Source organism: Tachysurus fulvidraco, chromosome 13, assembly GCF_022655615.1.
Source record: "Tachysurus fulvidraco isolate hzauxx_2018 chromosome 13, HZAU_PFXX_2.0, whole genome shotgun sequence".
Lineage (NCBI taxonomy): Eukaryota > Metazoa > Chordata > Actinopteri > Siluriformes > Bagridae > Tachysurus > Tachysurus fulvidraco.
This window is the reverse complement of record NC_062530.1, coordinates 4,259,899-4,287,783: the sequence shown is the minus strand read 5'-3', so window position 1 is coordinate 4,287,783 and position 27,885 is coordinate 4,259,899. Positions and strand designations below refer to the sequence as shown.

The 27,885-nt window shown below is 37.8% G+C and overlaps 1 protein-coding gene across 4 annotated transcripts; it reads left to right on the top strand.

Moving 5' to 3' along the window:
* Window positions 1–1,602: 1,602 nt before the first annotated feature.
* LOC113650734 (protein mono-ADP-ribosyltransferase PARP6) lies at window positions 1,603–27,388 on the top strand. Of its 4 annotated transcripts, none has more exons than XM_027159217.2 (23): window positions 1,604–1,976; window positions 4,159–4,295; window positions 5,665–5,742; window positions 6,728–6,822; window positions 8,113–8,173; window positions 8,273–8,363; window positions 9,470–9,536; window positions 11,561–11,710; window positions 12,317–12,467; window positions 13,503–13,556; window positions 14,647–14,742; window positions 14,934–15,026; window positions 18,345–18,470; window positions 18,676–18,741; window positions 19,403–19,470; window positions 19,573–19,621; window positions 19,735–19,847; window positions 20,855–20,927; window positions 22,321–22,390; window positions 22,944–23,023; window positions 23,137–23,200; window positions 23,797–23,881; window positions 24,749–27,388. In XM_027159217.2, the coding sequence occupies exons 2-23, from the start codon at window positions 4,281–4,283 to the stop codon at window positions 24,849–24,851; spliced, it is 1,848 nt and encodes a 615-aa protein (XP_027015018.1). In that variant the 5' UTR covers window positions 1,604–1,976; window positions 4,159–4,280; the 3' UTR covers window positions 24,852–27,388. The 4 variants fall into 4 exon arrangements, 3 of the variants coding, with proteins under 3 accessions (XP_027015018.1, XP_027015017.1, XP_027015016.1); XM_027159216.2 differs by having other exon boundaries at window positions 13,425–13,556; window positions 18,679–18,741; XM_027159215.2 differs by having other exon boundaries at window positions 13,425–13,556.
* Window positions 27,389–27,885: the final 497 nt, after the last annotated feature.

Below are 27,885 nucleotides of genomic sequence, written 5' to 3'. Positions count from 1 at the left end.
CACCATAATGATAACTAATTGCCTTTTTCCATTGCATACTTATGCTGCAAAAGCTCCATCTTGTGTTCTAATGCAGCATTACAATTGTGTAACAGCCATTTTAATTTGTTTTACTGTTTTGTGAGTTTTGTCAACTGTCAATTCTGCATTTACCTTTCTGTAAAAAAAAAAAAAACTTTTAAATTATCCAAGTCACTGAACTCATATTTGAGACCTAATGAATGCTATAAACATTCTTTTAAAGATGAATCACCGAAGCTATCACCACTCCTTTCTCATAAAATTAAAGGTGTGACTACATTTTTGGTATTCCATATGTATTACATATTTCAGTCAGCTTACTTCTAATCAGATAAAGGCGTCCTGCTGACAGGATCAGATACTCTCATATACTCACCTGTGTGTAGCTGTTGGTGCAGGTAGTATTGCTTTAAACCTGCCACAAATATCATAACAATATTTTTTAAGCTAGGATTGATTTTACTTTAGTAAAAGCATGTGGTTTTACTCACCTGATCACTTTGACCGTGGCAGCGTTCCTGCTGTTCCCACTACCCATGTTGCCCTGTCCTTAGCCAGAATCATTACCTCTAGTCACCTTGTGTACTTCTCACCTGAGCCTTCTCACTGGCTCTGAAATCCAATCAGCGCACACTATCAGAGCAAACCCCTGCCTGTCAGTCTGTATTATAATCAATCCCACTGCATGTCCTGTGCAAATGGAAATCCAGTGCTAACTGTTTGGGTTAGATTAGATCATCCTGTTAGCTATTTCATCATAATGTCTATATAAAGAAATCCACGTGTGTGGGAACTTCAGTTAATTGAATAAAGTTCAGATAAGGTTATACTACATTGCGTTGGCTATATACAATATATTGCAGTTGTGCACATAAATCTCATGATTCTCCTAAAATCTTGAAGATCAAGTCTCAGATGCACCTACACTTTAATTCAAATATATGCATGCAATGTTGAAACACCTTCAACTCTAAAGAAGAAGGAAAAGTGCACCTCAAGTATCTGTATGAAGCATCTAAAAAACAGAAGATTGGAGCGTTGAACACTTCATGCACTCGACGCTTGCAGCTTTGCTTAGGTGGCGAAGATGGGCAGGGCTACTTTGAAAATCGTTTTCAAGATGAAAAATTGATTTTCCAAACTTGTAGTTAATGTAGTAAATAAGTGAGCAGATGTTTTGCACTTTTAACATTGTTATTTGCCATCGACTTGGAAACAGCTTATATATATTTTTTTAATTGAAAAGTGTGTTAATGTTGCATTTAAAACTATGCTACACTTCTAAAATGTATACACTAGACAGTAGAGTGTTTCCTTTCAGAGACAGAGACAGAGAGAGAGACACAGAGACACACACACACACACACAGAGAGAGAGACACACAGAGAGAGAGAGAGAGAGAGTGTGTGTGTGTGTGTGTGTGTGTGTGTGTGTGTGTGTGTGTGTGTGTGTGTGAGAGAGAGAGAGAGAGAGAGAGAGAGAGAGAGAGAGAGAGAGAGAGAGAGAGAGAGAGAGAGAGAGAGAGAGAGAGAGGTTTTTTCTTTTCTTCCCCTTCTCTATCAGCCTGCATAGCCGGTCAACTGTAGATCACATGATCCTGGAGACTGGCTCCTTCTGCGCATGCTCAGCCTACTCTGTGTTGTCAGGCAAAGAATAACGCAGCGCTAGTAGCTGAGATCTGCAACAGATAAACACACATATACACACATTTGGAGCAAACCAGAATGCGAGAATCACATTTAATACAGCACGACAACGGAGATTACTTCCTCATTTTTTAATTTTGCTCAGACATTTTAGAGCTTTTTCTGAAAGCATCACTGTGAACCAGGAGAAGAGAGGAAAAGGAGAAGGAAGAAGAGGAGGAGGAGGAGAAGTAGGCATCACTGGAGGAAAGTCCATTGAAGGAGAGGGACTGCAAAGAGCCTGTCCATCCCTCCATCTTTTTCGTGAAGGTAAGAGATAGATGGATAAATACAGGGAGGAGGAGAGAATGATGGGGGAGGGGAGGGGAGGGGGCGGCTTGCCAGCATCCCTGATGTGCTATATGTATCGGTATGTGATGCAAAACTGTCAGATCGTTATGCATTTACATTACAGCATTTGGCAGACACCTTTATCCAGAGTGAATTGCATTATCTCATTTTTTATATATACAACTGAGTAATTTAGGTTCAAGGGCCTTGCTCGGGGGCCCAATAGTGGCAGCTTGGGGGATTTGGGCTCGAACCCACAACCTTCTGATTGATAGCCCATCACCTTAACCACCAGGCTACCACACACACCCCGGGCTACAAAGATAGATGCCGATGTGTCAAGGACATGGAAGACGCAGAAGGACAGGTGGATGCAGAATTAGATGAACAGAATGAAAATATGCAAAAATGCTTCTACATGTTAAATCCTAACATTGTGAGAAAATGTGCAGCATTTGCCTGTGTACTCTTACAATCCATGGTAGAGCGTTACAGTCATGGAAAAATTCATGAATTACTTTAGATGGCACTTTTCTGGGTAGAAACAGAGTCAGTTAGACTAAGGGATTAGAAGTAAAGGAAAATACGGGATGGACGGATCAGTAAAGATGAAGAGGAAAAAGATTGAAGATGTTCGACTAGTAACTCTGTAATAAGCGTTTAAACATCACTAAAACTCATAAACTTGTTTTATTTTTTAAATGTATTAAAGAGTTGCTGAAGGCTCAATATTCAGCTCAAACATGAGGATTAAAGCATCAATCAAATGAAGAAACAAACACTGATATAAATCACAGATTTTACGAGATATTTCACTGCACAAGACTTATGGGAAAAATACATGTTTTATTGGAATAAATCTTTATACTCCAATGGATCACAAATTATATTTAAATATAATTTTAGTCTAGTTTTTAGGTAAGATACATGTACACAAATACACATGTGATTTTCAGTCAGGTGCTTGTTTGTTTTTATATTTTTAAAATTGTGTTATACTTATTATTTTGTCAACTTTTGTCACATTTATTCTTACTTATTGTTCTTTTTTGCTCTATTAATAAAGTTGGGTCGAGTAATTACTATTGTGAGATCTACGCTTATTTCAGGTCTTATCAATAATAATAATAATAATAATAATAATAATAATAATAATAATAATATATTTTGCTAAAATATGGAATTTGTAATATCATTTGTAATAATGTCTTTCAAAACTAATTTAGAACATGTAGAAGCATGAATGTGCGCGCACACACACACACACACACACACACACACACACACACACACACACACACACACACACACACACACACACACACACACACACACACACACACAAAATTACCTGCACACACAAACACACATACACACACACACACACACACACACACACACACACACACACACACACACACACACACACACACACACACACACACACACACACACACACACACACACACACACACACTCTCACGACACATATACAGTACATACACGTGCGCACGCATGTGCACACACACACACTCACACACACACACACACACACACACACACACACACACACACACACTCACACACACACACACACACACACACACACACACACACACACACACACACACACACACACACACACACACACACACACATATACATGCATGCACACACGCACCCACACACGTGTACACACACACTCATATACATGCATGCACACACATGTACACACACGTGTACACATGTACACACACATACACACACACATATGTGCACACACACATGCTCACACACACACACACACACACACACACACACACACACACACACACACACACACACACACACACACACACACAGCCTCTCACCCACACACTCTGGCATGATTCATGAAACAGTTACACAAGCCAGAACCGTCTGTTGCTAAGATACATGGCAAGGTGCGGAGTCGATGATTAAGCAAAGACAGATATAGCGAGTGATTATTATGAGGTATGATTATGCAGAACAGTGAAGAATGAGATCATCCCTGAAATGTTGATCAGGAAATTTTTGTTTCGAGCTCGGCTCTAATTTGATCTGGTAAATTTTTTTTCCTTTAGAAAAATTAGGTGTCATTTTTAGATTCCTTTGCTTTACCTTGTTTCTCTCTCCACAGTTTTGCCTCCATACAGAAGCATCAGAGCTTCCGTCTGAACTAAGCAGTCTGTTCCATGCCGTTGGGGCGTTCGATGTGAAATGGATGGGAACAGCCCAAGTCTGTCAGAGCTTTATCTCTAAATGACTGATTCAATGGTAAAACTGCATCTTTAATAATCTCGGTGTTGCTTGGGGTCATGTGTATACGAAGTGCTTTCACTTCCTCTTAAATTGACTTAACTGCTGCAAAGATGATTTATCTTAACTTCTGAAAACACTGGGTTCCTCAGTGGTTTCTCTATTGTCCATCAGGAGATCATGAGCTCAAATCCTAACCATGCCTCATCTAAATAGTAAATACAGTCACTGAACACTTTATTAGGAACACCTACAATTAACTATTAACTTCAAACAATTGACTAATCAGCCAATCGTGTGGCAGCAGTGTAAAGAATTAAATCATGCATACATGGTGGTTTGATTTCCTGGGCTTTACACACAGAACATTCTCGAGAGGTTACTGAATGGTGCAATAAACAAAAAACCTCCAGCGAGCAGCAGTTCTGTAAATGGAAAGACCTTGTGGATGAGAGAAGTCAAAGGAGAATGGAGAGACCGGTTCAAGCTGATAGAAAGGCTAAAGTTACTCAGATACCCATGTTATAATTCTAGTGTGTAGAAAAACATCACAGAATGCACAACACGTCAAACACAGAGGCAGATTAGTTACAACGGGAGATCACGCTGAGTTCCAGTCCATCAGCTAAGTGCAGTGGTCACAGACTCACCAACAACAGGACAGTTGAAGACTGCAGAAACGTCGCTTGGTTTTGAATACTGCTGAGGCACATGCAGCTTATTAATGTTCCTTTTCACTTTTAAGGCATGTATTAGTACATTAAACTGAACAGCCCATCTCAGCAGAGAGAGTTGCACTTTGGCCATTTTGTGCTCATAAAAATCAACATTGACTATTTTGACTTATCTCTATATAGCTAAAGATTTGTGAACACCTGATCATTACATCCAAGTGCTTTTTAATCATCTCATTCCAGATTTAATACTCTTTTTTTCTTAGTATAACTCTTCTGGAAAGGCTCCTCTTTCCCATTAGATTTGGAAGCATGACTGTGTGGATTTGTGTTCATTCAGCCTCAAGAGCATGCAGGTGAGGAGGTCTGGGGTTCAGTCGACGCTCTCTTTTAGTTCTTCCATTCCAAACTTGGTACACTGTGTTTGTATAGATAATGCTTTGTGCACAGATGCATTGTCATGCTGGTGCAGGTCCTAGTTCCAGTGAAGGGAAATTGTAACCCTTAGCATACAAAAACCACATACGGGTGTGATGTTCAGGTGTCCATAAACGTTTGGCCGTATGGCGTAGCTTAAAGTTAAGCTTATTTGTTAATTTTTCTTTTCTTTTCTTATTTTCACTTCAACATTGGCTTGCTGAGACTTGGCTTATTGTTCGTTATCAAGACTGTTTGAAATATATCCTGGAAATAACTGAACATATTTCATGCAGGACATAAAAGGCCAGTGTTGGACGGATGAGGAATCAGATGGAGAGAATGAGCCCGAGCAGTTCCTCTATGGAATTCAGGTAAACAGCCATCAACTGAAGCAAGCTGAAGAGAAAAGTGTTACATATAATGTTTATAGTTTAACCTGATCCACTGACATGCTGTGTTATGTGTGCACTTACTTTTAAAAGCCTTCTTTTAATTACAGTCAATATACTGCTAGGGAGGATGAAATGACATGAAAGATCTGTAATTATACACCTGAAACAAGCAAGATGATCAAAAATCAGATAATAAGAACATAAAACTGAGAAGTAGAAAAAAAAACAAATCAATAAGGTTTATAATGGAGAAGAAGAAGCCTTTATTTTGTGATATATACATTACAGCACAGTGAAATGCTTTCTTTACATATCCCAACTTCGGAGGTTGGGGTCAGAACACAGAGTCAGCTATGATACAGCACCACTGGAGCACAGAAGGTTAAGGGTCTTGGTCAAGGGCCCAACAGTGCCAGTTTGGTAGTGCTGGGGCTTACAAATCAATCCTCCGGTCAACAACCCAGAGCCTTTATCCACAACTGTCTGTAGTGTATTTAATGGATATGTCTATATGACTATATACTTTAAAAAATATGAGTATATATGACTATATGCACAAAATAAATATATTGTAACTACACTGTATACTATAAAATAAATGTAAATAGGATATTTATAAAAAAAAAAAAACAGTTAGCGTTCTGTCTTAGCACCGGTCATCAGATGAGAGATGGGTCTTTCTCTTAACGGTCCTTCTCTTTAAAGTACAATATTACATATATAATTACATTTAGAATTACGTATATATTACATACAATACATTTACTTATTATCATTATTTAAAAATAATAATAATAATAATAATAATAATAATAATAATAATAATAATAATAATAATAAACTCAGATTTTGGAGCGTTTTCCAGTCAGCATGAGCTGATATCTGTAATACCTGGAATAGTTAGGAAGATCAGTGATGTGGTCACAACATTATAATGAATATGTTTGTTTTTTTCCATCCCCAGGGGACTTGTGCGGCCGATCTGTATCGCCATCCCCAACTGGATGCTGACATCGAGGCTGTGAAAGACATTTACACAGACAGTGCCATATCAGTCAGGTACTGGAAGAAGAGTCCATGAGCAACCAAATGGCAACAACAAGGGCTACAGATTGTGATGGATTTTATTTCATTTTAAAAATTCAAAGCCAAATATAATGGATTGCCCGAGTATTAGTTACTAATTAGTAAGTAGGCTAGAAACCTATTGTGTGTTAATACGCAAATAAACACAGGCCTGGATTTAATAACATGGAAGATCAGTGATGTTATGCAAGGAAAAAACCTTCCTCGTGTTAATATCTTTATTACAGGAAAAGCATCTTTTTGCTGTGAGAAAGGGTCTTGTAATTATGAGAAGAGCAAAATTGTTATTAGGAGATAAGCGTCTTGTTATTATATTATGAGACTTTTTACATTTTAATCAGAAAACATCAGTTAACAAGCATACAGTAAGTCAGATTTTTTCTTGTTGGACTCAACAATGATTAACGTCCATGGAACGTTGCTAGAATAAACTTACTTAAGACCTTAGCTTTGTGTTTTTCAATGTACAGTAGCTCTGTCTTTGTATTTATGTAGCTTCATGGTCCTGGTTGTCTCATTTCATTATGTACTGCGTCAGTTATATAGGGTTGAAATGACAATAGAAGCTTCTTGACATGAACGTTCTTTGGTATAATGGAAAAAGGTCCTGTCACCTATAGAAATGGTATTAAGATGAAGGAAAAGGGGGAAAATTTAATGAAAGGTTCTTTTTGGGATTTTAAAAATGGTTCTAATTATGGTGTAACTGCAAAAGCCTCTTTTTGGTTCTTCATAGAACCTTTAAGAGTTTTTATTGAACCCTAACATAGTTCTTTATATACACTACAACCATTTTGAAGCAGCCCAATAAATCCAGTTTGGAATGTGCTTTTTACAACAATATTGTCTCATAAAGTAATTGTCTGGGTTTGATAACAGTGATAAAAGTGATTTTAATAACAAAACTCCTCTCTCATTTTTGTCTCGGATTTTTGGGACACTTCCATGCCAGACCACCAGAGGGCAATCTTGCATATATATTTTAATCTCATTTTCTGTTGTTTTTGTTTATGTTGCCACTTGTGTGTTTTTTCCCTGTTTCACATCCTGTCATTGGTTATTTCACTTCAGTAATAAATTTTAGGATTTTTCTCACCTATTTTCTCTATGGCTTCTATATAGAACCACAGTTTTTTTTATACAGAACCATAAGGAACCCTTCTTTTAAGAGTGTAAGATTCAAATTCAAATAGTATAAAGTAAATAAAAATCACAGACACTGTTTTTTTTCCCATCGTTTAATTCTTTTTCTGCACCAAACAGAGAATACGGCACAATCGACGATGTGGATATCGACCTTCATATCAACATCAGCTTCCTGGATGTGCGTAGTTCTGTGATTTTTGTGGTATTCAAATTTGTATTAAAGTTCCTAGTGTGTAGTCATTAGTAACTGTTGTTCTGTTATATATGTGGCTTGTAGGAGGAAGTTGCGACAGCATGGAAGGTCATTAGGACGGAGCCCATCATCCTCCGCCTCCGCTTCTCCCTCTCACAGTACTTGGATGGACCTGGTAAGACACTCCACAGGCTGGTTTATCTTCAGAGCGGCAAGAATTTGTCTGTGTGTGAATCGTAAAGGATGTTTAATAGGTTCTAGATCTGAGGAACATTCAAGAAAGAATCATTTGGTTTTGGGATGGATCAAACCCTCGATTTCCTATTTATATGGACCAAAGATTCTTTTAATCAGATGTCAAAAAACTGAAGTTCTGCCCATGTTTGTCACTGAATGTTTTTGTCACGTTTTTGTCACGTCAGAGTTTTGGGAATACGTAGCTTTTTATAAGTATTTCTGTTTTCTTCTTTTGTTATTTATCCACAAAGTCAAAAAAGTACAAATTATTTAAATTATCTTATTTTAGATCAAACTCACAGCCATAAAATTTTTTAGTTTTACTTCTAAATGATCTTACGTCTTACATGAGCTCGCAGACACATGATTGGTTAGTGTCACTATGATTGACAGGGTTTATCATCAACGTTTTAGAACCAGTCATCAATGCCTCAGTCCATAAAAATTCAATTAAGTTAAGTTCAGTTCAATTATTTGTATAGCGCATTTAGCAGAAACTCTGGACTGGGAAACTCTAACCTATTGACGTGAAAACCATGTATTTGGAGGGTCCTTAATCCAAACCCAGTGATGCAAGATATACACAGAAATCCTGTACACATTCACACAAAATCTACAAAAAATAAAATAAACACACTTTAAATACCAAAAAAAAGAGATTAAAATGATATTTATTCATTCAATTCATCAAGTGCAGACTTTCAGCTTCTTGCATCCAGATAAACAAAAGTAAACGAACAAACTAATAAAAAAAATTATTAAATTTCTATCTTAATACTGCTTAGAAATAACTGCCGATGGGTTTGGAACTCAGATATTATACAACCTTCCTGTTTGTTCCTCATGTTAACGGAAATACTATGTTGTGTCGAAAATATTCATCAGCCTGTGGATCCATGATGTGTTCATATCCATGTTGTTTGTCATTGGAATCAAGCATTAGTGTAAATAGAGGTTAATACACTGAAAATTAGATGGATGTACATTAAGTGTATGTACACTGTGTTTGGTGCATTACAGTGTTTATCACTTCATCCATTACAGAACCATCAGTTGAAGTATTTCAACCCTCTAATAAAGATGGATTCAGTCTCGGACTTCAGCTCAAGAAGTAAGACATCTTTGTATTTGAGTTCTCTCTTTAAAAAAATGGGATTTGTTCCTGTTTTGTTGTGTTCCAATACACATGGTTGGTTAATATGAAGCTATTAAAGTAGACACTCGTTTCTTTAAGAATTTGTAGCTGTCATAAGTGTTTGGGGTTTTTTTGCTACTAGAAACGATACATTCATAGAAAAAACAAACCCTTTTTCCAAACAAATGTTTCTATGTGTTTCTCTGAGACGCTCTGAGATGCCTCAAGTGCTTCATTTTCATTTTGTTAAAATTTGCCTGAAAATGTGGGCTGCGTTCTGTTGTAAACCTTTTCCAGAGAAGACCAGGAGACTTAGATATCCTTGTGCAGTAGTCTTTATTGTACATACACGATGAAACAAGTTTGCAAGTCAGAGCGTACTGGCACGGGTGCTGCAGTCATCAAGTCTGACTTACAGTTGTAATACATTGTAAATATACACATTTGAGGGGGCAGTCCCATCAGATAGAGACAAAACACTCGGGTGACGACCAAAGCATGAAAATGGCCACCTTAAACAATGGCACAAAGAAACAAATGATAACCTGATTTACCTTGCCCCTTTCCTTTCATATTAATGAGATACAGGAACCACAAGTCTAATGTAAAGTTTGAATTTAAATAGCATTGTAACTTGATTTGGCTTCTACATGATCCACAAAAATATGCTAGAACTTAAAGGAAATAAAACAATGACTTAAAATTAATCATTTACATTTCTTCCCATTCTAACCTTCTACAGACTAATACATTTCACAGCAGTTACCTGATTAGTAAGGAATAATAACACTCACCTGCATGATCTATTGGGAAAATTTTGTGGAAAAGGAATTACCATCCCAGAGCTGATTGTTTTTCAAATCTGGCAATGATCACAGAACTGTAAGAAAAGGATTTTGAAAGGTGGTCGATATGACCTTTGGAAATCATTTCAACGACATTTGGTATATTAGTCAGAAACCGGCCTTCTGGTGGCCAGTAGCAGGATCCTGTACAGTAATAACTCACTCTCACTCACTCATTTTTTACCACCTATCCGAACTTCACGGGGAGCCTGTGCCTATCTCAGGCGTCATCGGGCATCAAGGCAGGATACACCCTGGACGGAGTGCCAACCCATCACAGGGCACACACACACTCTCATTCACTCACACACTCACACACTACGGACAATTTTCCAGAGATGCCAATCAACCTACCATGCATGTCTTTGGACCGGGGAGGAAACCGGAGTACCCGGAGGAAACCCCGGAGGAGTACCCGGAGGCACGAGGAGAACATGAGAACTGTAACCTAAAAAATACATGGCATGACCTCTACTCAAATTTACACACTGAGTCTAAATTGTTACATCACTTTTATTTTATCGAAAAATTTATTTATTTTATACAAAAATTTATTCATTTTTGCAGTGTGAATTTTTTAGTAGTTTAGTGTGTTTTCTCCCAATGCACAGTAATATTTTTTGGTGGAAAACCAATGGAAGTAGTTAAAGCTTAACCTCTGGTTGATACAAAGAGCTGGAGACTAAAACTTGAGACTTCTTCCATAAAGCAGAGTACTTTTAGATCTTACTCAAGGAAATTTGCTAAACTATTAACAGCGATTTTTGTTAAGAGCACCAATATTTAGATTAAAAGGAACTTACATTACATTTCTGGCATTTAGCAGACATTCTTATCCAGAGTGACTTACATTTTTAATTCGCTTTATACAACTGAGCAATTAAGGGTTAAGGGCCTCGTTCAGGGGCCCAACATTGGCACCTTGGTGGACCTGTGATTTTGAACTTGTGACCTTCTGATCTGTAGACCGACTAGGATACCACATCCACTAGGATACCACATCCCCCACTTTCTATTTAATTAATACAACTTCTATTTAATCAATCAACTAAGCGAAAATTGTGCGGTTTTGTAAAAACTCTTGGAAAGTTCATGATTTTATTTGAGTTAAAACACTAGTTAGAACATAAATAATGGTGGGGTTTTTTACTTCAGGATTCTGAGCACCTTCATCTCTCAGCAATGGAAACACCTGAGTAATGAGTTCCTGAAAGTTCAGCAGGAGAAGAGGCACAGCTGGTTCAAGGCTGGAGGGACGATAAAGAAGTTCCGTGCAGGCCTCAGCATCTTCTCCCCCATCCCTAAGTATGATGACTGCTTTCTACTTCCTTTTTTTTGTCTACATGTTCATTTTAATGCTATTTGGCAAGTTTTTCTTCTAAACTCTTATAAATAAGTGAAACAACATTGTAGTACATGTAGCATGAAACATACGCAGTTACCTCGTCGTTTATTGGACAGTGTGCAGGTAGAAACTTTGTTACTATGGTAACCGGTAGTAGGAGCACCTACAATCGATTTTGTGGTACAGCGACTGGAGATTTGCAGCCATAAAATAACTCTGTATGGATGTAGCATAAATATTCACCCCAGTTACTTGCATTAAATTAAATCTCCATTGTCACTTGATCTCATTTTGTGACTGGGGTTGCCAGATATGCTAGAAGTGACCCAAATCACTATCTAACAATTTCTAACTTGGTAGCTAAGTATGCATTTCAAACACAGTAATGATCTTATAAGAGATATCATGATTATTACAGTAATGGTCACAAGACCCTCTGCACATACATCATTTAAATGATGTGGGTAAAAAAAAAACTCACTGGATTACATACAGAAGAATGCTCTCAAAAGGAAAATCCTATTAACGATGATCCCATTTAGTGATGTCTCTGTCTCATGCTCCAGATCTCCCAGTTTCCCGCTGATCCAGGAGACGGCGCTGAAAGGGAAACTGAACGTGCCTGAGCTCAGAATGACCCGGCTGATGAACCGCTCCATCTCCTGTACCATGAAGAACCCGAAGGGGGAGCTGTTCAGTTATCCCCCTAACAGCCAGGTCAGCTAATGCCTTCACACACACACACACACACACACACACACACACACACACACACACACACACACACACACACACACACACACACACACCATCTCTTGTCTACAAGAGTGAACATTACTCAGTACAGTGACATCACAATCCCAATGCAGTGACCAATACAAAACTAATCCGAACATTAGATATAATGTGCAAATTATGGATAACAACTGTCCAGGAAATCTACATTATATGATCAAAAATGTAATGCTGTATTACATCAGATTTTGCTTTACAATATTCACATTTATGTTTTTGTGTTTGTTTATTTGCATCTCTTATTTTTTTATTTTACAGTCATCTAAACAAATTTCAGACTAAGATTCGATTTGTGTTATTAGTTTAAAGGCTTCTCTGTTGTGTTTGTGGTTTTTCTGTTGTGGTTTTTGGCTTTGTTATTGTGTTTCTGCTGCTTTTCTGTTCTCTTTTTTTTGTTTGATTTCTTTTGGCTTTGCTTTCAGATTGTGTTTCTTTGTGGCTTTGTTATTATATGTATTTTTACTAACACATTACCTTTTCTTTATTTCTCTTGTTTGTGAGTGTTTTTGCTTTGCCGTTGTTGTTTCTGTGTCATTGCCGTTATGTTTGTGGATTTGCGGTCTCATTTTGTTTTTTTCTTATTCGCCACTGTGGTCTACAGCGTCATATATATTTCTGTTATAATGGATGTTCTTTTTGTTTGAAACTGACCAAAAGACTTGAAGCTTCTACACATGTCTGTGCTGCCAAGTTGAAATTTTCCAGTCGCATGGTTCTTCAAGGATGAAAGTGGGTTATGATGAAGCCGTTTTGACAGCAGATGATTTAAAGCCACTCCAGGTTCCCCTCGAGAAGCTTGTCTCCCCCCTCGTCTGCCTCTGCCTAACATGGCTAGCTGGCGCCCTTTCCCTTAATGCTTTGTCTCCATTGACCCATCAGACTGTGGCAGTCCCGGCGGGCAGGGCCCCGGCGCAGATTACCACGCGGCAGCTGATTGAATTGTTTTTCTCATCCCAGGCGGGCGGCCACTGCAAGAACATCCCCACTCTGGAGTACGGTTTCTTAGTGCAGGTACTCACTCCATTCCAGCTTTACAGCAGCAAATCAATCCAAATTTTCACCCATTTTGGACTAACTCCATCTTCCCACAAGCACGCAATGGATTTAAATCATGTGATTGTGTTAATGAACCTCTTAACTCAAAAAGTCATGTGCATGAGTCATGATGATTTGCCATAAATCTGTCCGAATCATCAGTGATGTGTGACGTCATCTTGGACACCTCACAGTTTACTCATCTGTGTGTTTGTGATGTGAAATCTAACAGACGCTCTGTAGAATATGAATGTAGGCAGCGAAGATGTATAAAATGTTACAGACACAATAATAGGAACACTACTGAATGAAAGGCTTTTATTTAAATAAAGAAATAAATAAACAAATAGAATACAAAAAAAATTGTGAATGTGCCACTCAAATACTGTAAATAAACCTTTTTTTTTTTTTTTTTTTTTTACAAAAGAAACATTCAGATTGACTTGAAAAATGTATTTTTGTTTCTCTAGATCAGATTTTCTTGCAAAAACAATGAAACAAATGAACTAAAACGTTTTCTCTACATCAGGTGTTATTTATTAAACCAAAATTTGGGTCAATTAGCATAAAAAAGCAGCAAAATATCAAATAAACAAAGAAATAAAAGATCTAAATTGTTTATCAATAATCAGATTTATTTAAATAATTTAAAATTAAAAACACCATCACTTTATTACATAGTCCTAAATGTATCTTTGAAATAAAAAGAAAGAAAGAAAGAAAGAAAGAAAGAAAAAAACATAAACAGTATTTTATATTAGTTGAGTCAAACTACATAACAGATATACCAGATTTCTTTTATAGCACTCAAGCAAAAATACATTTTCCAATTTATTTATTTATTTATTTATTTATTTATTTATTTATTTATTTATTTATTATTTAAATTGTTTAATAGTTTAATTAATTAATTCATGAAATTATTTATTTATTAAAACTTTTCAGTTTGCTCCTTTTATGACTCCTTTTAAAAAAAATAAATAAATTAAAACTCTGAAATGTGTCGTTACATAAGTGTGCAGATTTCCTCAATCCACTTTTTTTTCTCCTTCTCTCCCTCGTTCAGATAATGAAGTATTCTGAGCAGCGCATCCCGACACTCAACGAGTACTGTGTGGTGTGTGATGAGCAGCACGTCTTTCAAAACGGCTCCATGCTCAAGGTATCTCACACACACACACACACACACACACACACACACACACACACACACACACACACACACACACACACACACACACACACACACACACACACACACACCTACATCACATCCATTACTGTAAAGCGGTTTATTGTATAATAAAGGAGGGATGTGTTATTTTCTCTGATAGCTGTGGTCATTTTCTTTAGCCTGCTGTGTGCACCAGAGAGCTGTGTGTGTTCTCTTTTTACACATTGGGAGTCATGTCAGGGGCAGCTGAAGAGGTGGCTACAGGAGCTGAGGTACACACTAACACATAAATATCTAAACATCTAACATGCCTGTATATCCACATGCATGTGTATCACGTGGTGCATGAGCACTGTTCAGTGTTTCCTCTTCTTCTTCTTCTTCTTCTTCTTATTAATATTATTATTATTATTATTATTATTATTATTATTATTATTATTATTATTATTATTATTAAAGGCAAAAGTAATGAAACAAACATTTATACAATAAACAGTACAGCAATTCATGGTAACATTGGATGAATTATTTATACTTTCATCATTTTGCTATGTACATAATTTCATAATGTCTCTATACACATTTAATGACACATCACACTCTATATAACAGGATACGGTCAAACCACAAACCTAACTATAGTTAGCTAAAGCTATGTGTAGGGAAGTGAAGAAACATCAGAGGATTAGTCCGAGGAATCATTTCAGGCAACTTATTTGGGTTTACTTTAATTCATCTCCCATTTTTCTACCATCAAATAAAGAAAATATATAATTTATGCCTGTTTTTATGTGTTCATATTCAGGATTAAATGTCTTTTGTCATGTCTCACTCCACAGTGAATATAAAGGTTAATATAAAGCTCGAATGAAATTAGACACTCGATGGTTAAGAATTTGTAGTGTTTTATCAGCATTTCTGTTTTTCTCTAGAATATTAAGGGTGATATATTCATAGAAAAGTACAAAAAATATATATTTCTTCACGTCTTCGAATTAAATGATGATATTAAACCCATTTCTGTGCTCAGAGATGCCCCAAGTACTTGTTTATAAGCATCTAAAATTTTATCTTTGACTACTAAAAAAAAAAATAAAAAAAAAAAGTCTTAAGAGGCCATGCATTATTATATATTTTTTACATTTTTGTTTTCTCATGATCTTGACATAAGAACAGTTGTTTTCTCGTAATCATGTCTTAATTTTCTCATGATGTCATTTTTGGTGTATATCTTGGTCCGAGTGGCTCGGACACGTGCACCATGTAAAAGTTATCGGTCGCTGACAGACATAAACCTATTTCAGTTTGAGTGAATCTCTGATCAAAATAAAAGCTTGATCATCCGTGATGCTGCGTACTGCGCTTTTGCCGACTCTAGAACATATTCTCATGCCGAATAAACAGAAAAATTAAGTTGACAGCAGGAGAAAAACAGGCTGTGATCACGAGAATAAAAGAAAAAAATAAATAAATAAATAAATAAATAAATAAAAAAAAAATAATAATAATAATAATACAATAATCCATGGTCATCCATAAGAACATTCAGTACATTGTGTACATATACGTACTTGTGTAATAGTAGCAGTATTGAGATGAGGTATTGAGATGTGGTGTGCAAGTCCAGTGCAGTTCACCCAGTTGAGTGTCTGTGGGCTTAAGTGTGTGTTTGGTATGGTTCAGGTCCGATTCTTAAGGAGTCTGACGGATTCGTGAAGAAATTGTTCCACGTTCTGGTTGGGCCTGGATGCTAAGGTATCTTATTTTAGATGGCTGGAAGATGAAGAGTGTGTGGGGATTTTTTTTTATGTCGATATGATAAGAAAACAAGGCAGAGAAAGATGTAATAATGCATGGCCTACTGTAGTAGAACTTCCGTATTAATCCCTTTGTTTCTATTGATTGAAAATGTTGTACGAGCCGGTTGGAATGGAACCTTATCGTACTGGCAAAACCGGTTAAACGTAGCTACATTTAGAGCTAGGCTAGTTTGATGAAACTCAGACATGTAAATGAACTGTAACAGTTTATTATGATTTATGTGTAAATACAGTACATGGAGTCTGTGTATGGTAAAGATGGTCACGTTTCGTCCGACTGGTTAACAGTTCCTCCTTAATCCAGGTTTATGGTTTAGGAACAGACATTTGGGATCTAAACATAGTAATTTTGAATTTAGTCTAGTTCAGTTTGATTTTATTTGTATAGCGTTTGGGGGCACGGTGGCTTAGTGGTTAGCACGTTCGCCTCACACACACGTTTGTGTGTGTGGAGTTTGCATGTTCTCCCGCCTCTGGGGTTTCTTCCGGGTACTCCGGTTTCTCTACGGCAGCACCTTTGCATTTCAGTGAGCAGTTTTTATTCCTTATTAGACAACCTTTAATGGTGGAAAATGTTTATAACTCCAATTTTAAGCTAACCAGAATAAAAAGTCTTAGATGCTTCGTTCTTTTTTGTCTTGAATTTGAATATAAATGAACCAAGGTATAGGTATAAGTAAGCATACTCAATTTCAGCTTACTTTAAACTTAAAATGTTTATTTGGCCCTGAAACTTATATATAGTAATAATATGGTTGTATAACCGCCTCCACCTTGTGTGTGTGGAGTTTGCATGTTCTCCCCGTGCCTCGGGGGTTTCCTCCGGGTACTCCGGTTTCCTCCCCCGGTCCAAAGACATGCATGGTACGTTGATTGGCATCTCTGGAAAATTGCCCATAGTGTGTGAGTGTGTGAGTAAATGAGAGTGTGTGTGCACTGCGATGGGTTGGCACTCCGTCCAGGGTGTATCCTGCCTTGATGCCCGATGACGCCTGAGATAGGCTCCCCGTGACCCGAGAAGTTCGGATCATGTGTAGAAAATGAAAGAATGAATTGCGTTTGCGTTTAGGAATTCAAAGATACAAAGCAGATTTACTAAAATCTTGGTCTAGAATGAAGTTTCTCATGAGTGACAATGACAAGGAGAAAAACCCAATAGCTCAGATGATATGAGGAAGAAAGCAGGCTCAGTCACAACCTACCCTGTCCTACAGTAAACAATACAGTGAAAAAACAAATAGCACCAAATTTGAGCACCGAATCTAACAGTTATTAATGGTTCATTATGTATTATTAATCACAGCTCAGATCACAGCAGCTTAGCAACAAGACCTTGCAGTAAACATTTACAGAAAAACTCAGTGTCATTGATGATCGCACTGTGATGACGCGCGGACGTGTGCGTGGGCGGGACGTCTGATCTGAAGGCAGAAGAGTGTAGGCGTTTCATGAGGTGGTCGTGACCGTGGCATTTACATTTGACACAGCGTCTGTGACTCCTTCCATCTGTCACACCTGCTGTGAAGACAAAGAAAACATTTCAAAACTCGCTGTGAAGAGTATTTATTCCCACCAGGCAAGTCAAGCCAACAATAAAATAACAACGTTTGTTCAATACAACCTTCATATGATCAAAATTCATACTACGTACAGTCCTACAGTCTGACCTGATTTCCCAAACCTCCTCACATACAGTGTGTCATTGTCGCTGTGAGGAAGATTGACTGTATTGTGTCTTCTTTTTGTCATTTTCTGGATGTTGTTATACAGGTTGTGGATCTTTTAGTAGCCATGTGTAGAGCTGCTCTAGAGTCTCCTCGGAAGAGCATCATATTCGAGCCATATCCCTCCGTAGTCGACCCCAATGACCCCAAAACACTTGCCTTTAACCCTAAGGTGACTATAAATCTTCTCTTATCTAACACTGATTGTTGTTACAACCGTTTTGTTATACGATGCCGTTCTATCTTTTCTTACCTTTTAATTTTATGCAAAATTATGTTTTATGTACAGTATATAGTTTAATCCGTTTATGCACTGTACCGATATTTGCTCTTTGTGTTTATATCTGGTGTGTTTGTCCATGGATGATGTGCCACAGAAGAAAAATTATGAAAGACTTCAGAAGGCGCTTGATAGTGTTATGTCCATACGGGAAATGACCCAGGTATGGCAGTATGTCATACAGTATGTTGTACATTTTCTTCACAGTTTTTTTTTTTTTTTTTTAACCCTTTTGTAAGTAACTGTACTAACTGAGAAAGTGTATTTGGTATATACGTGAGTGAATGTGTGTGAAGGGTGTATGTCTTTGGTGTTACTTTGCCCTGAGTGAGTGTGTCTAGGGTGTAACTATTGGTGTAGCTCTACTATTAGGGGTGAGGGTGTATGTCTTTGGTATTACTTTGCCCTGAGTGAATGTGTCTATGTTATAACTACTGGTGTATCTCTACTATTAGGGGTGAGTGTGTCTATGGAATAACTACTATAAGTAAGTAGTGGACATGTTTTTGCCCACTGAGTGATTGTGTCCAGCTTATGAATATTAGTGTAAGGGTTGAGGGGGTAAAGTCTTTGGTGTTAGTGTACTACGAGTGAAAGTGTCTATAGAATTACTATTATGAGTGAGTATACTGGATTTGGGAGGATATCTCTGGTGTTCCTGTATGAGAACGGATGATGGAGTCTAGCAATAATATAATATGTCTTCGGTGTATCAGTACTATGAGGAATGAAGCAGTGCTTGGTGACATTTCTACTCTCAAGAATAAAGACTTTTACCTTTGTTGTGGTCTTTTGTGTAATTGTGACTCTGTGAATGTTATCAGGGTTCCTACCTGGAGATAAAGAAACAAATGGATAAACTGGACCCGCTGGCTCATCCTCTACTACAGTGGTAAGTGACTTAAATACTTCATATTTTTTCATGTACATTTCCATACACGAGTTGACGATCTTACAAAGTCTTTCTATCGTTTCTGATTATGTTCTTCTGCAGGATAATATCCAGTAACAGGTCCCATATTGTCAAACTGCCTCTGAGTAGGGTATGAAATTCACTGTCAGATTTATTCACATATATTTCATTAAGCTTGATGCTTGTGTATTATTTGCTTCAATTATTACCTGCTGAATCGGGGTAATGTCTCTGTTTAAGCAGCAGCTAAAGTTTATGCACACATCACATCAATTCTTGCTCCTGAGCAGCCCACCGGCCAAAGAAGCTCGGTTTCGGACAGCTAAGAAGCTCTACGGCAGCACCTTTGCATTTCAGTGAGCAGTTTTTATTCCTTATTAGACAACCTTTAATGGTGGAAAATGTTTATAACTCCAATTTTAAGCTAACCAGAATAAAAAGTCTTAGATGCTTTTGTTCTTTTTTGTCTTGAATTTGAATATAAATGAACCAAGGTATAGGTATAAGTAAGCATACTCAATTTCAGCTTACTTTAAACTTAAAATGTTTATTTGGCTCTGAAACTTATATATAGTAATAATATGGTTGTATAACCGCCTCCGCCTTGTGTGTGTGGAGTTTGCATGTTGCCCCCGTGCCTCGGGGGTTTCCTCCGGGTACTCCGGTTTCCTCCCCCGGTCCAAAGACATGCATGGTAGGTTGATTGGCATCTCTGGAAAATTGTCCGTAGTGTGTGTGTGTGAGTGAATGAGAGTGTGTGTGTGCCCTGTGATGGGTTGGCACTCCGTCCAGGGTGTATCCTGCCTCGATGCCCGATGATGCCTGAGATAAGCACAGGCTCCCCGTGACCCGAGGTAGTTCAGATAAGCGGTAGAAAATGAATAAATGAAAGAATGAATGGTTGTATAACACCTATTTAATACATGCTGCTAATACTACTACTACTACTACTACTACTACTACTACTACTAATAATAATAATAATAATAATAATAATAATAATAAAAATTTGTGTGTATAACACCTAAGTAATACATGCTGATAATAATAATAATATTAATATTAATATTAGCTTTTTGTCAATTCTCTAATTTCAGTAGTTTCAACTGTATATGAATAATGAATACAAGCATTCTACTTCTTTATTGCAAGCACATTATTTTATTTTTGATTATGTCCTTCTACCACAGCAGATGATGCTCGTAAACGTCCTGAAATAGTCCTATAATGAGTTGATACTTGTTTAAAAATGTCTACAGATGGATATTAAATCGCAATAGAAACTCTAGTTGTATAATTATTTATTGAGTGATATAACCAGATCTTAAACTCATATACTGTACTTATCTCTTTACCATTCTAGTGGTTCTCATATCGAGAACTGGCACTCTGTTCTGAGAAATGGACTAGTCAATGCCTCCTATACCAAATTACAGGTATGTATCATCATCATACCGGAAGGAGATTGGGTCCTGGGTACAGATTAGCTGCCTGGGTTGTGGACTTTGATAGAAACATATGGCCTTGTGATGTTTCAGGTCATAAGAGCCATGTTTATTGTGCTAACTCTAAATATTACACACATGTTTAAGCTTTACAGTCAGTCATAAATAAAATCAAATGCGGAGAATAACGTTTTTGAAAGTAAAAGCTTCTTCCTACTCAACCCTCAAATTGTGCACACGCTAGTGAGCACTTTATCGTCATCAGGGTTGTGGTGGATCCGGAGCCTCTCTGGACAAACTGGGAGAGATCTGGAAATTTACTTATCCAGTCTATGCATCACATTTCCACTAATCTGGTTATCTTCATCATAGATGTCTTAAATTTAAGACAGGTCATTTTTCATGTGATCGAATGAATAGAAATTGTGATGGACTGACGTGAAGGACTAGAATATATTCCCACCTCATGGCTCTGTATTAGGCTCCAGATATACAGCAACCCTGATTAGGATAAAGAGCTTCCTAAACATGTATATAAAGTAAATAAAGTGAGTTAACTGACTATACGAGAAATATAGAGGGTTAATTTCTGTTTTTCATTTTTTTTTTATGGACCAAGTAAATACTTTAATAGTGTATGGAATATCTTAAGTTGTGTGGAAACCTGACCATCACACCAGTTCCAGATTTTTTAAAGTGTTAATGACCTCCAACCTTCTCTGAAGGCTTTCCACTAGATGTTGGAGTGTGGAATTGAATGGGTTTGAGGCAGGTTGAGTTCTTCTACTCCAAACTTAACATAACATGTCGAGCTTAACGCACTTTTGTCAACTTCACTCTTACCAGTTATTAATCTGTCCCCTTTTTAAAGGTCATGACAGTAATTTCTCTCAAGTAAAATTTAATGATCTCAAGGGATCATCACTTGACATCAGAGTACAGGAATGTGGTGTCTTAACAAGCTACCACTGCTGGGCCCCTGGGCAAGGCCCTTAACCCGTAATTGTTCAGTTGTAAAAAAAAATTAGATAAAAATGTAAGGCATTCTGGATAAGAGCGTAAAATGAAGTAAATGTAAATGTCTTTATAGTTCCCAGGGGCTTTATGCACAGGGGCATTGTCATTCTGGAACATGATTAGGTTCCAGTGAAGGGAAATTGTAATGCTACAACATAATTCCATCTTTGTGCAACAGCTTAGTAAAGGAAAATATATGGGTGTGATGATCAAGGGTGCACATATTATTTGGTCATTGCCAGTCTGGATGTTTTAGAACTATCATGTCAGGTTAACGGTAGGTCGACTAGAACCTCAGATGAACCGTGACTGACATTCATACTGTAGCTAGACTAATATCCGACGATCTTCCTCTCTTCAACCCAAGCTGCATGGGGCAGCCTATGGGAAGGGCATCTATCTCAGCCCCATCTCCAGCATATCTTTCGGATATTCAGGTAGGACCCTCAGCCGGGATCGTGTCATGGCACCATGCGTCTCTGTCCTGCACACTTTGTTTCACATCATGTGCTTCCGGTGCCATACTGTTGGATGTGTGTTGCCCAAAAACATAACATCACCGCATTATTTCCCATTGTATCCCATTGTGGTCAGGGTTTGTTAGTTCTATTGTTTGTACAGTTGTTTCTTTTTGTTTCGTGTATTTAACCAACAAACACGTGTTATCATATGTGAACTAAATTCTCCTGCTAACGCACAAAACTTCAGACACTGAACCCATGTCTCTGATGGAAAGCAGAAGAGGAAACGGTGTAAATGTGTATTTTTAGGAAAGAAGGTTAGTCCAAATAGTAGGTGCATGAAAAAGGTAAAAAAGCTGTAGACTGTCATGAGATGAAATCTTCATGTCTGGTGTAATACCATGAATCACACTGCGTTCTAATCCATCATAAGTGCTTCATAACCTAATGCATTGCCTTCCGTTGAAATGCCATATAAAAATATTGGATATTATAGCTCAGGTGTGTGTGTGTGTCTTTGTGTGTACAGGAATGGGTAAAGGACAACACCGGATGCCAACTAAAGATGAACTTGTGCAGCGTTATAACCGTATGAACACAATCCCACAGGTAAGACTTTTACTATGCTCAGGATCATGAAGATGCATTAGGCTCAGTTTGTATCTTAATTAAAATATTAAGGTTAAGTGTTTTTATATATATATATATATATGTTTTTTTAGAGTCGCCCAATTCAGTCACGATTCCTACAGAGCCGGAATCTGAACTGCATTGCACTTTGTGAAGGTAAGTAGCCCAAAATGTGTATTTTTATTAAAAGGAAATCCACTAGTGCAGTGTTTAGTAGTTTGTGACTCTGTTAGTGTTTGATAAACTAGTGCAGTAGATGACTTATTCCCCCTGTTCTGAAGATTGTGTCTGGCCTGCAGATTATTTTGCAGGTGCAATAAATATTATTGTGTGTTCATCTGTGTTCCTAAAAATAAAGCATGACAACTTATTTTTATCACTTGCACGGTGAGTACAAACTCTACAAAAGTTGCACAGGTCGGTCTGTTACATCGGTCTGTGTGCCTCGTCTGATTAGTTCAGAATTAAAGGGATTGAAGATCTACAGCGTTCACACAGTTTGCTCAATGGTGCATTTACCCCTATAGTGTGGAGCAAAGTAACAGCTCACTATCATTTCCTGCAGGAAATGAACAAGCAAGTTCAGTGTTGTGGATTAGAAGAAGCATTGAATGGCATGTTTTTATCCAAAGAACACAGACAATAATGGACAGTACATTGTTTAATATTGGATGACGTCACTGGACAGAAGAGATTGTGTATAACGTGAGGACGAGGTTTCATGATTTTAATTGGATTTTTGTCCGTCACAGTGATCACATCTAAGGACCTACAAAAACATGGAAACATCTGGGTGTGTCCTGTTTCAGACCACGTGTGCACACGCTTCTTTTTTGTGTGAGTACCTGTGTGTGTGTGTGTGTGTGTGTGTGTGTGTGTGTGTGTGTGTGTGTGTGTGTATTACAATGTACACGACTAAATGTGTATTTCAAAAATGTGTATTTACTGAGTATGAATTCCTGTGAACACATCCAGTCACTTTACACGTTGTCCCACCAGGGGGCGATGTTGTTCCAAACATTTCTCTGGCTTTTATTCCCAGCTCCTGCTCTTATTGTCCTGCTCATGTTTTTCATTTTTCTCATTTTCGCTGCTTCCAGCTCACCTGATTCTAAATAAACAGAACAGTATTAAAGTGGTGTGTTAGAGCAGTGATCTAAATTCCAGTTTGTTCCAGTGGACTATTTTTTTTATTATTATTAAAATCGGGTTAGTGTTAATTTACAAAACAGACAAAAACAACATCAGTGTTCATTAAATAGTTTGTAATTAATACTATTTTTAACAAATTCTTCTCCATGCAGCGTTACTAAGCAACAGATTTGACGAAAATCAGGTGATTCCTATTATTTATTAGGATAACTGTTCATTTATAAAAGTTAATATGACAAAATTAATAAGATGTCAAAACGTTTCCTGACACAGGAAAGGACTTTTTATGCGCTCTCTCTCTCTCTCTCTCTCTCTCTCTCTCTCTCTCTCTCTCTCTCTCTCTCTCTCTCTCTCTCTCTCTCTCTATCTCTATCTCTCTCCCTCTCTCTAAAAAGACAAGTTGCCTTTTTGTGATGTAAATAAAGACTTAGGGACTCAATTCTTGAACTGTTGGGAGTTACATTACTCACTATCTCTCTATCTCTCTGTCTGTCTCTCTCTCTCTCTCTCTCTCTCTCTCTCTCTCTCTCTCTCTCTCTCTCTCTCTCTCAGATATGAAGATGGCCAGGTAGGAGATGCAAACATCAACACCCAGGAGCCTAAGGTGCAGAAGGAGATCATGCGTGTGATTGGCACTCAGATCTACTCGGGCTGAAAGGGGGGCCTCTGGGGGCCGTCTACAGGGACCCGGCGTTTCAGAACCAGCTGTAGCACCTTAGCTTTTGCTCAGAGTGAAGACGCAGGAGAGCCGAACGTTTTCGAATCCTCCTCCCTGTCCTCCCCTGTGCTTCTCTTCTGACTTTGTTTTTTCTTCTTTTCCTGGCTTTCATGAGGAGGTTTGGATGTACGTCCTCTCCTCTACCCTTTCCGTCCTTCTCCCTGTGCGGTTTGCCTGTTTCGGGGGAATCTGAGACCAAGCAAACTTCACGTGGAAGTATTTTATGGCACGATGTAAAGAGCTGACTTTTTGGCTCACCGTTTCACAACCAGTGAATGCTAACGAGGGGACAGAGTTTCACACCACTCATGGCTCAGACGCTCACCCACATGCCACCTCCTTCCAGAAAGGTAGATAAGATGTCCGATTGGATCCCTAAGTCTGTCAATCAAGCTGATGTGAACTCACCCAAGCATGGGCTGCTTCCTTTCTATCTCTCTATCCTCGGACACTCGTTTTCATTTCCTTTCAACCCTGAGCTTAATAACCGCATCGTTCCGCCTCTACTCTTCCACTCTTTTTCGTTTATCACTGGAAATATCTATAAATACAAAGTAATTGAAAAAAAAAAAAAACTTTATTAGATTTCTTTCTGGTTTCTGGAAAGTAGACGACGGATCTTCTCGCACACCATTATTGCGTTTGTAAAAAAAAAAAAAAAAAACAATCCTCGCCTTGATCTGTTTACTTTCATATTCTTTGAGTAATGGCGTATTAATATCCAAGATGCGGTTATCTCCGGGGCTGCTGTTGTTCAGCTACTTGTTCTGGTAAAATCAATTTCCTTTTCTTTTGTCTCTGGTGCACAGCACGGCAGGAACACGAACGTGAACATGCACGCAAACGCGCTGGAGAGATGTTTACCGCAATTTATCAGCGGGAGCACGGGTGCCTCTATTTGACAAATGAAATAACAAAATTTCATTATTGCTCATATTCATAGCTATTCCTTCTAATCACTGGTTTCTCTAATTTCATTATATCCTGGGCGGGAAAAAGCTTCCTGACAAGGTCATTTAACAAAAATCGAAGAAATCAAAACCTCATTTAACGTTCCTGAACAGCTACGGTTATGGACACAGCCTATTCCTTATTACCCGTAGTATATAACTGGGTGGATTGCTTTTCCTCCTCTTTCTCCTCCTCCTCCTCCTCCCCCTCCTCCTCCTTATCCGGCTGTATTTCTTTTTGAAATCTACTCCTTCAGCTTGGTGTGATTTATAAAAATGCCGTGTGTGTGTGTTTCTCCACATACCGAGGTTGTGTATTCAGCCAATGGAGTCTGTGATCACTTAAACAAACCGTCTCCTACAAACCTAACAACTAACTAACGCACTACGGACTTAACGAATGTGGACGCTGTACTTGGGGATTTTATGGAATAGAAGCAGGTTGTAAATAAAATCTCTGTGTGAACGGCAGACGATGAAACAGCTTAGTTGTCTTTTGTGTCTTTTACAGGCTCATTTATGTTGGCAGAGTACCGTTTCATTGCTTTTATTGTGTGTCGATGAAAGCATCGGGCACGTGAAAGAATAAAGAGACCGCGTGCACATTTTTAGATAATGCAGTGTATTTGGTATATAAAGTGACACAGCGAGACTAAATAGAAGTTATTGTTAAGGTTTAAAGAGTAGATATGGGTTTGATATCAGCATTTACTCAACCCTATACCTGTCCCACCTTATTCCTTTTGTTAACTGTTCTTATCTTATTGTAAATATTACATTTTCATATCGTGTTATTTTGTCCTCGGAAAGGGAAGAAAAAAATATTGATACATTTCTGGGTGACTTTCTTGTGTTTTCGTGTTGATGAAAAGAACCAAATAATTCTCTGGTTGTACTGAGACGTAAACACCGCACCTTTAAATACTCATATTTGCCTCACTCGCCCTGTAGAGGGCCTTCTTCCACAACAATACAACACACACAAACACACACACACACACTCTCTCTCTCTCTCTCTCTCTCTCTCTCTCTCTCTCTCTCTCTCTCTCTCTCTCTCTCTCTCTCTCTCTCTCTCTCTCTCCCCCAATCCTCCAGTGTGTATAATAAGGTCTGCATGCTGGAGATGATTTCGTCTAAACTGTTGCTGCTGCGGTGTTGATCATGTCGTCATCTTGTGACAGCCTCTCTTTTGTAAACAGATTCTCTTTAGTTCTCTTTAGCGTTCTCAAAATGGCCGCCATTATGAGTCAGCACGGCTGGGCCGATCTATGCTTTTGCTGCTTTTCAGAAATGTTTGGATTTCATTTCATGTTCTTCAAACCTTCTAAAGTCTATCAGTAGCCAGCGTAAATACCGAGCCTACATGATACACTCATGGCTTATTTAGAATTCAGGAAAAAAAAAAAAAACGCAATAATCTTTTGGGTTGTTTGATACGACCAAAACATAACAGAACTTCCTGAAGTGATTTATTCCTTTTGTACCACACTACAGTTTTACATTTATTAAAACAAAATGTCATAACTTTTATCCATTTCTATTCACATTACATCACATCTTAAAAAATATCCACATTGTGAGCTACGTTATCTGTTCCATTATCACTTATTTTATAGACTATATTCTATAGACTATATATGTTTATTATATATTTTATAGTTCTAAACATTTATTCCCAAAACCTCTGTATATTTTCTTTTCTTTTTCTTTTTACTATCATACTGTAAAAATATAAAGATGTAAAGAAACAGCAGATTGTAAATGTATTGACTGTTTCACTGACTACTGACACTGGAGACTCCTTCTGTAAATGTTAACAGAAATCTCCAATGATTATACTGTAGGCTTATTTTATTTTTTGTTATTATTATTAGCCTTAGATTATGTATAACGTTCGCTATGCAGTACAAGTCCCTCTAAATGTGCTGTTCCTTTGGTAACTATAACCTGGTACAGAGCAGATTGTTGTTGCTCTTTCGCTGCTGCCTGTTCGGGGTCGCTACAAAGGATCATGTGGTCTT